The sequence below is a fragment of the Juglans regia genome, chromosome 3 (genome assembly GCF_001411555.2).
Source record: "Juglans regia cultivar Chandler chromosome 3, Walnut 2.0, whole genome shotgun sequence".
In the NCBI taxonomy this organism is placed as follows: Eukaryota; Viridiplantae; Streptophyta; class Magnoliopsida; order Fagales; family Juglandaceae; genus Juglans; species Juglans regia.
In genome coordinates this window covers 2,787,672-2,801,163 of record NC_049903.1, presented here as the reverse complement: position 1 = coordinate 2,801,163, position 13,492 = coordinate 2,787,672, and the positions used below count along the sequence as shown (strand labels likewise).

At 31.4% G+C, this 13,492-nt stretch overlaps 1 protein-coding gene across 2 annotated transcripts; it reads right to left on the bottom strand.

Moving 5' to 3' along the window:
* Positions 1 to 3,114: 3,114 nt before the first annotated feature.
* On the bottom strand, positions 3,115 to 5,330 carry LOC109008102. 2 transcript variants are annotated; one of them, XR_004801066.1, is made up of 3 exons: positions 5,028 to 5,330; positions 3,337 to 3,903; positions 3,115 to 3,242 (listed from the first exon to the last, which is right to left on the bottom strand). XR_004801066.1 is itself a non-coding variant. In XM_018988080.2 (2 exons), exon 2 carries the CDS (start codon positions 3,854 to 3,856, stop codon positions 3,428 to 3,430), a length of 429 nt encoding a protein of 142 aa, XP_018843625.1. In that variant the 5' UTR covers positions 3,857 to 3,903; positions 5,028 to 5,330; the 3' UTR covers positions 3,115 to 3,427. The 2 variants fall into 2 exon arrangements, 1 of the variants encoding a protein (XP_018843625.1); XM_018988080.2 differs by having other exon boundaries at positions 3,115 to 3,903.
* Between the last annotated feature and the right edge of the window lie 8,162 nt (positions 5,331 to 13,492).

Below are 13,492 nucleotides of genomic sequence, written 5' to 3'. Positions count from 1 at the left end.
ATTTATCAGTCAAATTTCATTGATTCATCATCGGTCTCAGTAGCATTACCCTTTAGATACTGGTTGGCAATAACTATTGAGAATTGATTCAAGTGGTAAAGGCCTTGAGTTAGGGGTATGCTCCCATAGATTTAAGTTTCAAATTCCCTTGAGTACAAATAATCTCTAGAGATCATTAGACTAGAGAATTTTTTTTTTGAATTATCCAAAGTGCACATACGGAAAACTCATTGCTGAAGGCCTGTGCACCATCAAAATTAGTCGGGATGCTGTTTCTAAATACCCGGTGTCAATACAAAAAAAAAAAAAAAAATGGATGGTTGCCAAGACCAGCACATAAAACGAGTACAACAACTGCAACATAATTTGTTACACGATACTATTCTACATCTACGTTAGATTTTCCAAGATCTCGTAAAATTGACGCAATATAGACATAATGACCTCCTACCAACACAACAAGAAGAAAAATTATTTGTGGATACATAAGCTCACGCAAGTCTTTTGTAAAAAAATTAAAATTAAAACCCACTTAAAATAATTATTTTTAGTGAATACTACATATTTTTTTTTTTTTTGAAATTTCAAAAGAATTGAGCTCTCTTGAGTATAAATGTGGCATTACTTAAAAAAAGGAAGTGTTTGTACATGTTTGGTAGGAATGAGTTAGGTTTAATATATAATTGGTTGATGTATGAAATTATTTAAAATGCATCATATGAACTGGTTTAATTAATATATATATATATATGTATATATATAAAAAGAGTAGCATTACTTTTTGAAAAATGCTAGTTTGTTCCTTGGATTTGTCCCTTAGATTTAACTGCTCGTGTATTTTTTTTATTTTCTAAAATGTTTAAAAGAGTCATCACTAATGATTTGAGTACTTTTTTTAAAAAAATGTCTGAAAAAAAAATAGGGTGATTGCACTGTGACCAGTAGCATCACCCTTACTTTTTTAAGATATAGCAAAGTGAGGCATAATAGGACTTGGACCCAGCAAACTCCAATCCACGCAAGCCCAAAGAGATGAAGAAAAGGCCCAGCCGAACATCAGGCAACTCAAAACTTCCTTTACGCTACATTAGTCTTTGAGTCAGACACCCTGATGGGATTTGAGGGTAGGGTTTCTCGATACAATTTGACATAGCTGTTGTTTTTACGTCCCCCTCCCTCTCCAGGGCTCTCACCGTCATAGTATTTAGCTCTAGGAAGGAAGTGGCCCACGGATACAGCAAAAGCCAACATAGTTGAACCATCATTGAAAGGTTCGTACATGGTTGCCTCATGAGTATGTTTGAAAACACAAATCTTCTTAGATATTCTCAGGCTACTTCATATTATTCACAAACTATTTGCTACTATTTCACATACTATTATATAAATTATTTCATTACTATTTACAGATCATCTACTATATTCTTAATATCTAAACGGAACCAATAAGAGTGTGATCTAACCATCATGAAGCAGCCAATTACTACTCTTCCCCTACTAAACCCAGCACTATTGGGGGTCTAACCTAGTCTCGAATGGGGGTCTAACCTGATTCTCCTAATCTGGTGCATCTAGCCCACCTGCCTGATAGCTAATTTAATGAGCAAATGAAAAGCCAGTTGCACATCTAACGAATCAATGGTTCTAACTTCCCAACAACATACAAAATGAATCAAGAATGAAGAAACTGTGCACGTCATACACTGATGCGAGATTGATAAAAGCAAACGATTCAATCAAGAAAGTGGAAGGATACAACCCTTCGTCTTACATGCATCTTCAACGAATTCCCCTCATCTAAGTTTAACTCCAATCCCAAACACTTGGGGTTGGCTGCGGATTCGATTCTAATTCTATGGCTTCACAACCTCACAATATTTCACCTTCAACTTAGGAAAACCAATGGTCTGGGTCTCCATTGTGGACGAACAAACCATCTAAACTACCTCTCCTTCAGCATTGATGCGATCAATATTTTCTTTGCTAGTACCTCAACATCGTATGTTAATGAGAAGAAGAAGCAGCGTGAACACCAAGAAAGTACTAGACAACATGCGAACATACTTATTAAAAAGCCACACAAAATGCTTCCCCGAGTATGGAAGTCAGGAAGTGTTCGTACCGCATCAATCACGTGTACAAGTCAGTTCAGTTGCTTGAACTCATACTTGGAATAAACCAAGGAGAGGATCTTGTATCTTGATCACACTGAGAAGCAGGTTACCCATAACATTTCATTCAAATTTGCCAGACATTCGCATCCCTAAATTGTCAGGACTCGGGATAAAAGTAAACCAAGAACTGTATATTTATTGAAGGACTAGAAAGAATGTTCCAAATAAACCAAAATCGATTTGAACCAACCATCGAACTTATCAACGACATGTTAGGTCTGCTACATGTTTCCTCCATATATAGGGAAGGGCAGTCATATATTTTGTGGTATTTGTGAGATCACTATGGCATCACATGTGTCGCAGGATAATACTTCAACCACTTCAAATTTAAAATGCATCCATTACAACAAAATTGGCAGCACAGTAATGCAGAACAAAATTTTAAAACACTAAGTAAAATATTAAAAAGAAACGCGTAATCTTCATTTTTTTTATAAGTAAGAAATGTGTAATCTTCATTACTTACCTCACTTTATTTGTTGAATTGTTCGAGGACCCATGTCATAAAAGAGTCCAACCCTGAACTCGTATGTCGCTGCATGTTGTAAGAAGGGATTCATTTACCATATGCAGCTCAGCAACATATATTATGTTACAGCCATCCGTTGCAAGAGTCATATCTGTGATCAGTGCTTCAATTAGCCAATTTTGCGAAACAAAATTTATCGTTTACTTTCCAGATCCAACACTTCAGTAGTTCAATTCTCTGAGCCCCAAACCACATCAAGGCACTCATTTCCACTGCTGCAGCATTTACGATATAGTGAAAACCTGAGCACTCTTATATTACGACTAACTAACCAGATTTCTTGAATGTGCTCATTTGTCATACAAAGCTGCGTAAATGTTGTGCTCTATTTCCCACGAAGCCCAACAGTGGAGGAAGGAAAGAGAGAGAGTGAAATCGGGTATTGGTACAAACTCAAGAGTAATGTAGTAACAGAAACATCCACTGGCAGTGGGGAATAGAAGCTTCTGGTCACTCATAATGGAAGGCAAATAGCAGTAAAGTAGCGAAACTTTTTTTAAAGGCGCTAGATTCATGCAAAATTCTGGAAGTAAAACCTGCCCAAAAACCTCCCAATCAAAATCATTCATAAGGAGGAATAGAAGCCCAGATACTAAAACAAACAAGAAAAACACGTAACAAAGGAATTACAGGAAACCATATGTAGGTTAACAAGGCACCCCCTCTACTGTGACTTCTCCGAGGGTGATGGTACGCAGCCATCATTAGAGCTGATCCAAGCTCACTTGCACTCAAAACCAGCTTCAGCAGCCCGTCGAGGCTTGTTTTTTCTCCTACTGCCATTTTGTCGAAATCCGACGGACTTCAGCGAATCGTCAGGGCTTGATTTTGTTCCAACGCCATTCTCCACTCCAACTGAATCTATATTTTCATTGACCTGGGCAGATCTCTTCCTCTTCCGACCGTTCTCTACGGTAGCCTGGTTTTTCACATCTTTTCTAGAAATATTACCTTTAGCATCCTCACCATCTTCCTTTGTCTTTTCAGCGTTATCTACTACTTCTTCTTCTTCTTCTTCTTCATCCTTAAATGGTTTTTGAGGCCTTCCTCTTCTCCTGAATGCTGGAATTTTTCCCTCTTCACCACTCTCAGGATCCTCACGAGTGGCAATAGAAGTTTGCTTCTTCCCTTTTCCTCTACCTCTACCCATAATAAACAAACTTCCCAAAGATTGTTTTGATCAACTTGTGAAGATTTCTGCAAGGTCAAGTAGATAAACTCAAAGATGTAAGTTAAACTGTACTAACTAACTGCAATTTTTAAAAGATAACACAAAAAATCATATGCTCCATTCAACAAGCCAAAAAGGATTCAAATAAGTTTACATCCTGCCAAGAATGAAATGAAGTTGAGAATGACATCAGTTGGGACATAAAACCCGAGCCAAAGCCAACAACCTCTAAGGAAGAGGAGATATCCTCAACCTTGCTAAAAACAAAGGGAATACAGAAAAACTAAAAAGCATACATCCTATCATCACAACATATGAAAATTAAAATAAATACAAGCTTAAACTCATTGTTTTATGATCGTATATTTTTGGAATAAATTGATGAAAATCTATAAAATCCATTTTGTGTGTGTTATGTTTATGGTGTCCTATTTATCAAAAAAACAAAAGTTTATGGTGTCCTATTTAACAATATTCATATTCCTAATTTTAGTTGGCCTCCTCTTTTTCCTTTTTGGGCAACCATTTCAAGCATCAATAGTATCCACACCATACAAGGGGAAACCATCGGAAACAAATATATCGTGAACAGGAAAATCAAAGGGTAAAAAGAAAAATGAAATAGAGGATCCCAAACCAAGCCATGCTCTTTATAAAACCCTATTCAACTGAACAGACCATATGAATTAAATAAAAAAAAACAACTGATAAAAAAACGAATTAAGTCAAAAGCCAACTAGAGAAAAGGAATCCATTTCACGATCGAAACAAAAACAGAGAGATGCTAAATGTTTTGGGGGCCGAGTTCACTTTGACAAAACAAAGAAAAACAGTTGAATAATAATCCAGAATTTGGTAGCTGAGAAAAACGAGTAAAGGAAACAACCAAACAGTGGATCCTACGTACGGTTTCCAGAAAATGAAATGGTAGCCTAATCTGCCCCCGATTGTTCTAAGGGGAGTAGAGTTCTTCAATTTCTCAGTTCTCAAACAACGAGATATCTATGAAGAAAGAATAATAATTTATTTCCTTTTTCTACGAATTCTCAGGGGACCAAACAAAGAATTTATCTTCTCAGAAAGCAGAAACTTCAGATAGAACATATATGACTGGCTAGCAGAGAGAGAGAGAGAGAGAAATGAAGCTAACCTCATAAACACACATCGACGTTACGAGTGTAAAAGGAAAAACCCATTTCTCAGAATCTGATTATGGTAATCAGGAAGCCATTAAAATCGCGAGAAACAACTGGGTTTGTTCCTATGAACGGTTTCAGAGTGAAGTAACTGAGGCCAAAAAGCGGTGGAAGCTATAGTCCGCACCAACTGTCGAAGACCCAGATCAGCAAAAGATGTGATTTTGGAAAAATGTTCGCGCAAAAGATTGAGGCTTGAAGAGGATGCTCATATCCATACAGGGTTTGAGAGCAGCAAGGAGAAAAGAAGGAAAATGGTCGACAAGTTAAAAACTAAAAAATATTATTATTTATATTTTTCTCGTTACAAGAGTCGGGGTCCTTTGGGAAATTAGTAAAAATAGTGGCCGTCGTGTGGAAAAAAAAAAGGAGCAAGCGTATCTTTTTGCTCTCCAATTTTTATTTTATTTTTGTTTGAATACTCGAAATAAATTATAATTAAAATATTACGTCGTAAACTTCTTATGCTTATATTATAAATTCTTCCACTGCTTAATATAACAGTTATATAATATTACTGGCGTATAATATATATTAATTATAAAAATATTAACTTAATTACGTATCGTATTAATCATAATTGTACAAATCCCGAATTTTTAAATGATTTGTAAATAAACATGTCGCCTAGGTTTATTTATTTATTTATTAATTCGATATATATATATTTAATTATGTTTTATTATTTATTTAAAGAATGTCGTGCTAAAGGAACAGTGATTGTCCGTTATCAATGGTCGGTGGCATACATTGCATAGTGCCATACATAAACTCTACGTGAAATTATGCCAAAAAAAAAAAAAAAAAAGGAGGACAATTCCTGACTTGAAAGCTGTCTAAAGACTTTTGAGAGCAAACAAGGAGGAGGAACTTACGTGGAACTTTCACGAGAGGGGAATCTTCTTTTAAAAGAAGAGTTTTGAAAGCAAATACACAATTAGCCATTAAGCTCCGTTTTAATAGTGAATTGAGTTAAGGGTGAGATAAAAAATTAAAATTAAATAAAATATTATTTTTTTATTATTATTATCATTTTAAAATTTTAAAAAAATTAAATTATTTATTATATTTTATATGAGAATTTAAAAAAATTATATTGATTAAATAAGATGAGTTGATATTAACTCTGAATTTAAATGTTGAACTGAGTTAAATTGAATTAAGTTAAGATGATAAAATATTGTTAGAATATTATTTTTAATATTATTATTATTTTAAAATTTTAAAAAAATTAAATTTTTTATTAAAATTTAAAAAAATTATAATAATGAATTAAGATGAGTTTAATAGCCAAACCATGTCTAAACAAGAACTAAGCTTAACTTCTCATTATTTGACTTTGGTTTGATTTGAAGCTTATGCTTGGAAATATAACTTACTATCTTTTTTATTTTCCTTTTATTCTGTAATCAGATTTTTTTTTTTTTAAATCTTATTTGGCCGACATGCATAAAATTAGATTTAAAATGGAAACACCAATCACGAAGCCATGTATATATATATATAGTAGCAGTGTGCACATTTAGCCACTTTTGCCACATCTGTCTAATTGAAAGAAAAAATAAATTGTGACTCTAAATATTGAAAATAGTTTAATATATAAGAATAAAATTATTATTTATATATATTTATCATTTATTATAAAATTTAAATTATGTTGAAAATTCAAATTTACTAGATAGTTTTATTCTTTTAAAAATGTTTAGTAAAACTTCATCATTTATTCAATGATAAAATATTAATATTTTATAAATGAATATTGATTTTAAACATATGATATAATATTTATATTTTAATTATCTATTTTATGTTAATTTAAATCAACATGTAAATATTTACTGTTAGATTAAATCTAGGAATTCAAGATGAAGGGTTGTGATTTAAAACTCAAAATCTAACTTTTTCCCCTCACTTTCCATCTCTCTCTCTCTCTCTCTCTCTCTCTCTCTCTCTCCCTGCACGTCTTCCCTCTCTCTCTCTTACTCAATCTCCTCCCTCAAGCAACCAAACGCCGTCGTGCGCCACCCTATGGCGTAATTGACCACCTCACCGGCTTCCCTTCAAGTCGGCGAGCAAATCCCACCGTTGAAACCCTTTGGCAGCTTCTCCCTCAATCGCACGTGAGCAACTCGAAATGGGTCTTGATGCACGGGTTCTCCACCCTTGCGCCGCTCAGCCCCAGCTCCACCAAGTATCACCACCGAGTTTCCCTCACGCCGTGAACCACTTCCATGAAATCCACTACCTGTAGCTCCTCCCTAGTCCCACGCACGCAGCCCCTTTACACACACAAGTTTCTCCCCATAGCATCGTCGTTAGCCACCCCTACACCACCGCACCACCAGCAGCAACCTCGTCCTTCACCGACGTCCCCTCCACTTCCCATTTTCCTCCAGCCAAAGCCCCAACTCCTCCATGCTCTCTCTCTTCAAGAGATCTGTTGATTTGTGATTTGTGTGGTGATTTTGTGATTTGTGATGATTTTATGGTGATTTTATTATGAAGATGTAGAGAGGGACGTAAGGAGAAGAATAAAATTGTAAAATACGTTTACTGTTTATTCATGTTTATTGGACGATAGACGATTTTAAATATAAGGAGATATATGTGTGTGTGTGTGTTTTTTTATCATATATAGATATATGTATGCATATGTTGTATGACTTAGCTTATCGAAGACAATTGGACCATTGGTTGGGATCAAAATCATGATTGTTGGGTGCACTTTATTTAAAGCCATTCGAGATCATTTACTATTATATATAGATATATATACCTTAATACGACATGTCTGTCCACTAAAAATTAATTGGATAACAATCCTTTCAAAGAAAAAAAAAAAGAGGATAAAAACATCATTGATTTATGTTTTAGAGTATTTATTATCTGTTACAATGTGATCAAATCAACATTGTTAACCTAACCTAAAGATTACAATGGGAAGGAGAATTGAAGAAGATAATGTCCAGATCATATAATCTCGCTTCTTATTATATTTTTTCTGTATATTAATAATTGATTGCGTTGTACTAATAGTCTTTACTTTATTGAAAAGACTTTGCTGTTACGTTTATTTTGTCTAAGCACTGCTATGCAAATCATAAGGATAGGTCATGCTACAGCCCTGTGGGGGCTTCGTTGGACTGTAATTTTTTATATGTATTTTTTTAATTTATTTTTTATATAACTTTTTTTATATTTTTAAAAAATAAAATAAATTAAAAAAATTATTAAAAAAAATTCTTTAATCAGAAAATTAAAAAAAAAAATTCATTAAAAAAATACTTCTTTAATCATGAAGTAGAATATTCTTGATTAAGAAAGTATTTTTTAATAATATTATAATTTTTATTTTATTTTTTTAAAAAATTTAAAATTACTAAAAATATTTATATAAAAAAAAATCTAAAAAAAACACATATAAGAAAATACTAGAGCCCAGCGGGCATCTAGCATTTCCCTTACGGATAACTCAACGATTTTTTCTCTCCCTTTATCTTTAAGGATCTAAATCTCTTCAACTACTTGACTAAACTTGAGTAACTTCTAAAAAAAATATAGATGAAATAAACCTAATAGTATTTACTGAGTTTAATACTATTCAAGAAATTTATATAAATAATAATAAATATTGTAGGACCTATTTAATGTATTTATCTCACTTTCACTTGAAATACTTATTTAAATAAGAATTTGAGTGAAATATTTTTCTTATCACCGAAGTGTCATGTCAAGGCATTATTTTATAAAAAAAACAAAAAAAAGTTATTTTCATTTTTCCTTCTTTTCTCGATCACAATAAAACCTTGATATTTATTTAACTTTAGTACTTTACAAAGTCACATCTTAGACGTCTGAACATAAATCTTGGCTTCATCCCAATTTTGTCAGTATATACACATAAAATGATTATATATTTTTTTAAAATTTATATAAAAATAATTATATAAATTTTATATAAAAATAATTTTATATATTATTAAAAATAATTATTTTTTAATAATATATTTTATTTTTTTAAAATGATTATACAATATTTATACGTCATGCAATACAGCTGGCAGTTTAAATTCAAGATCTTCCACGAGTTTATTGGTAATTGCTGTTTACTCACTTCTTATTGACTACAGCCATATACTTCGTTGAAAGATCGATCAAATTCACACACGCAGCTTGACTTTAATTCTCCATTGCATAGATTCAGGAAAATGGTTTTTAGAAACAGTGTGCCACAACGGATTTTAGGCAGACCATTCACCGCTGACATCCTTTTACTTTCCTCATAATTCATAGTGATGATTCCTTATTTTCGTGAAATTTGAGAAAAGCTGTCACCTGCTCATACTACTACTACTATTATTATTATTATTATTATTTTATTTTTAATCGAGGGGTTAAACTCAAGACTTTATATTTTAAAAATTAGATAGTGATAAGATTATTACTTTATTATTATTCATTTACTACTCAGATCATTTCAAATTTTTTATTTTTTTATCATTTTCTTAACATCCTTAACCATTAAACAAAATTAAACATTAAAAAAATCAAATATAAAAATAATAGTAATTAAATAGTAAAAAGATAATAACCCTATTATTTTCCTTTAAAAATTTAGATGTTATGCTAACAGGTCATATGCCTTTTGTACTCGTACTATTATTGATTCCACACACTAGATGAGAAATTTACAGTAAATAGTCCAATTGTTTTTATATTAAAAATATTATTTTTCATCTTATATTTTATTTTTAATCATACTGATTTATGCGATGTACCTTACATAATTTTAGAAGTTAACTATTAAAATAAAATAATACTCAAAGTATATGACACATCAATTAGATATGTTTAGATGTTAAGAGTATCTTAAATTATTTGTGAATGATAATAAAATAATTTATGAATAATAATAAAATTAGAGAATAGTAATATCTAGTTAGTGAATAGTAGTTGACTGTTTTTGAATAATAATGTAAAGCTGGCCCAGGCTAGGGGTGGGCAGCAGGGCCCCGCCACCCACCACCTGCCCCCCGCCCCCCGCCCTGCACTCCTCCTATTTTTAATGTAAAAATTTATAATTTTTAATATTTACATAAATAATTTATATAAATATATTGTATATAAATATATACAATTTGTTAAAATTGTATAAGTAATTTCAAGTTAATAGATTACCTTGGCCTCCTAGGCCAACCATTAAGTCTCACATTGATTAACTATCACTATTGTATTGCTTTGACCTCCTATATAATGGTTGGCCTGGGAGGCCAAGAAAATTTAAAATATAACTTTAATGAGTTTGTATTTTTTTTAATGTATAAATTTCAATTTATATTTTAAATTATATTATAATTTGAGTTTAAAAATATTTTTAGAGGGGGTGCCCCCGCTCTGCACCATGCAGGTAACACCCCTAGCCCAGGCTCAGACGAAAACCCAACCCCTGAATTTACAAAACGATGTCGTTCGGTGAGTTGGCATTCTTCCTCCCTTCAGTTTTCTTCTTTCCGAAATTCCCTCTTCCCCGATCCCACTCTTTCCCCCACGCCTTTTCAGTTTAAATTTATTTTTCTTCACCTTTGAATCTCTTCTCAAGAGACTCTCTCTCTTTCTCTCCACATCTCTTGCCTCTTACGGTCTCTCAGTTGGCATTGCTCACTGCTGTCCACTGTGTCTCCGAGCAAATCCTGTAAGCGAATTGAGTTGTTGTCATTGTTCTTTAGATGGACGAAGAATCTCGTGGAACTGAGCGGCGCTTGTCCCTCACGCGCCACCACAATATCGGTGTTTGCATTTTTTATTTCCTCTAAGGTTGAAAATACGGATCTACAATTTTTCAAACTATAATTCACTATTTTTCCATGTATCTCTTACGTTTTCTATTATTTCGTTTGTTTTAGGTTAAAAAAATACATAATTTCTTGAATTTTTATCCATAAAGTATGTCATCTACTCCGTCTTAGACAGAGTGTGAGATTGTTTCATTCTGTCTCAAAACAAAATGTGAGTTTTGTTAAATTTGTATTAGGATAGAATACCGTCTCTCAGACGGTTTGTCTATAGAGAGTTACAACAATGGACTAGACCATGTCAATCACAAAAAAATTTGTGTATTCAGGAGCTTTAAAAGCAGTACTTGACTTGTATTCTATATGTCTCAGGTCAAAATTGCAATGTTCTATTATGAATGAATGGAGTTTGTTCTACCTTAAAACAAAAGAAGATACTAGTGATATATCATATATGGAGACAAACCTCCAATGTAGAGCTTGCTCTGGGCTAACTTGATTGGTTATACAGATTAATCATGAGAATATAAGTTGAATAAAATATAATTTTATTAGAATATAATTTTTATTTTAAGATTTGAAAAAGTTAAATTATTTATTATATTTTGTATAGAAATTTAAAAAAATTGTAATAATAAGTTAATTTATACAACCAAACCGCCTAAATCTTGATTTGTACGTACTCGCTCCACTCAAGCCCCCGTGAGCAAGATTACAATATTCTGCCAATCGTCTGTATCTAGATGTTAATGAAATTATTCAATCAAACAGGAATAGAAAACAATAAACTCATTGTACATAAGGATCATGCTGTGGCTTTGAGAGAGGGTCAAGCAACAAGCGGAGATCTTCTTTGGATAATGTGCCCTCAAATAAAATGAGATGAAGGTTAATAGTTAAATAAATATTATTAAAATATATATTTTAATATTATTAATTTTGTTTCGAGATTTAAAATTGAATTGTTTATTTTATTTTATGTGAGAATTTGAAAAAGTTATATTTATGAGATTACATGAGTTGAGAATAATTGTGAAAACATATGAAGTCTTAATAGGTAAGAAGCTTACTCTTCTTCACGTTCCCCAATTCTTTTCTTTTGCCCCTTATTTTTTCCTCTGTGTGGGCACTGTGGGGGGTAAAATGGTTGAGTAGTGTAGTGCATGTTTGAGATTACAGTGAGAAATGTAGTTTATAATTTAAGTAATAAGTACTACTATTAAAAAATTATTTATTATTTGATAACTATACGTTTAAAGTACTTTCAATTATGTTATATTTGTTTTAAAACAAATTAAAAAATATTTTTTGAGGTAGAATAATGATTATTGAAATTTTTAAAAATTATGACTATATTCTTAAAAGTTTAAAAGTTATACGAATATTTTAGTCAATTAACAAATTTTTTAAAATTTAAATTACGTTATACGTTATTCGAAAAAACACTTTTGAGGAAAAGCATTCAATCATAATATTTTTTCTAAAAAGTACTTTTTAATTTATTTAAAATTAAAAATGTTCTGATATATAACACATAAACAATTTAATTTTTTTATTTAAAAAGATCATTTTAAATCTATTTGAACACTTTTTAAAACTTCTGCAATCCAAAATAGGCCCGTAGCGTTCGGCACATTAGAGCTTATTTGGCTACAATAGAGAAACAACAACTGGCCAAGCATAGATCCACTTCAGAATCTATTGTGGGTGCACGGGAAAAGGACGGAGGCTATCGCAATCCAAACAATTCTGAAATCTCAATTTTTGTTTAATAAAAATATTTTTATAAAAATAAATTTATAAATTGATATATAATGATCATACATCTATTTTTTCAATAAAACATATTTTATAAGTAACACAATATCTCAAATCATATATGTTTGAAAATTTATAATTTATAATATCTTTTATAAACTAAACATCTCCTTTTTGAGAGGTTTTTTTTTGGTAAATTCATTTTGAGAGTTTTAATTTTTAAATGGGGTTCGCTGCTCGCAATCCTAGCTTTGTTATTTGCGACGTCAATCATCAGGCCATTCAATTAAAAAAAATCAATGTTATAATTATATTCAATACCCAAAAAAACCTTCTATTCTCTTGAAGGGAGTGTCGCTCATATTTAGCCACATCATCCACCCCATTACATTATATATAATTAGAGAAAAACTATTAAATGAAAAAAAATATATATCTAATTATTGTAGTATTTTAACTTAAGAGTCTATTACTTTTTCTAACAAAACTTTTTTGGTTGTGTTAATTTTGATAATTTCTAAAGATTTTATTCATTGTATAGCAACTCAAGAGCCTGATAACTTAATTATGAAAAATTTTACTCATTATCCTCACATTACATATTATCTTCACATTATACACTATACATAATTTTTTATTTTTTTATTTTTATCAAATGTGTGGTGTATGGATGATGAGTAGAAGAATTCAATTAATTTAAAAAGAATAAAATAAAAAGAAATAAATAAAATAAAAATAAGTATACTACGTGATCATATGTGGGAACGATGAGTAACAGAACTTCTTAATTATATATAATATTTTTTGTTTGATACACTTTACTATTTTTGGATTGAAATTCAAATTCCAAAATCAGATGTGATCACAGC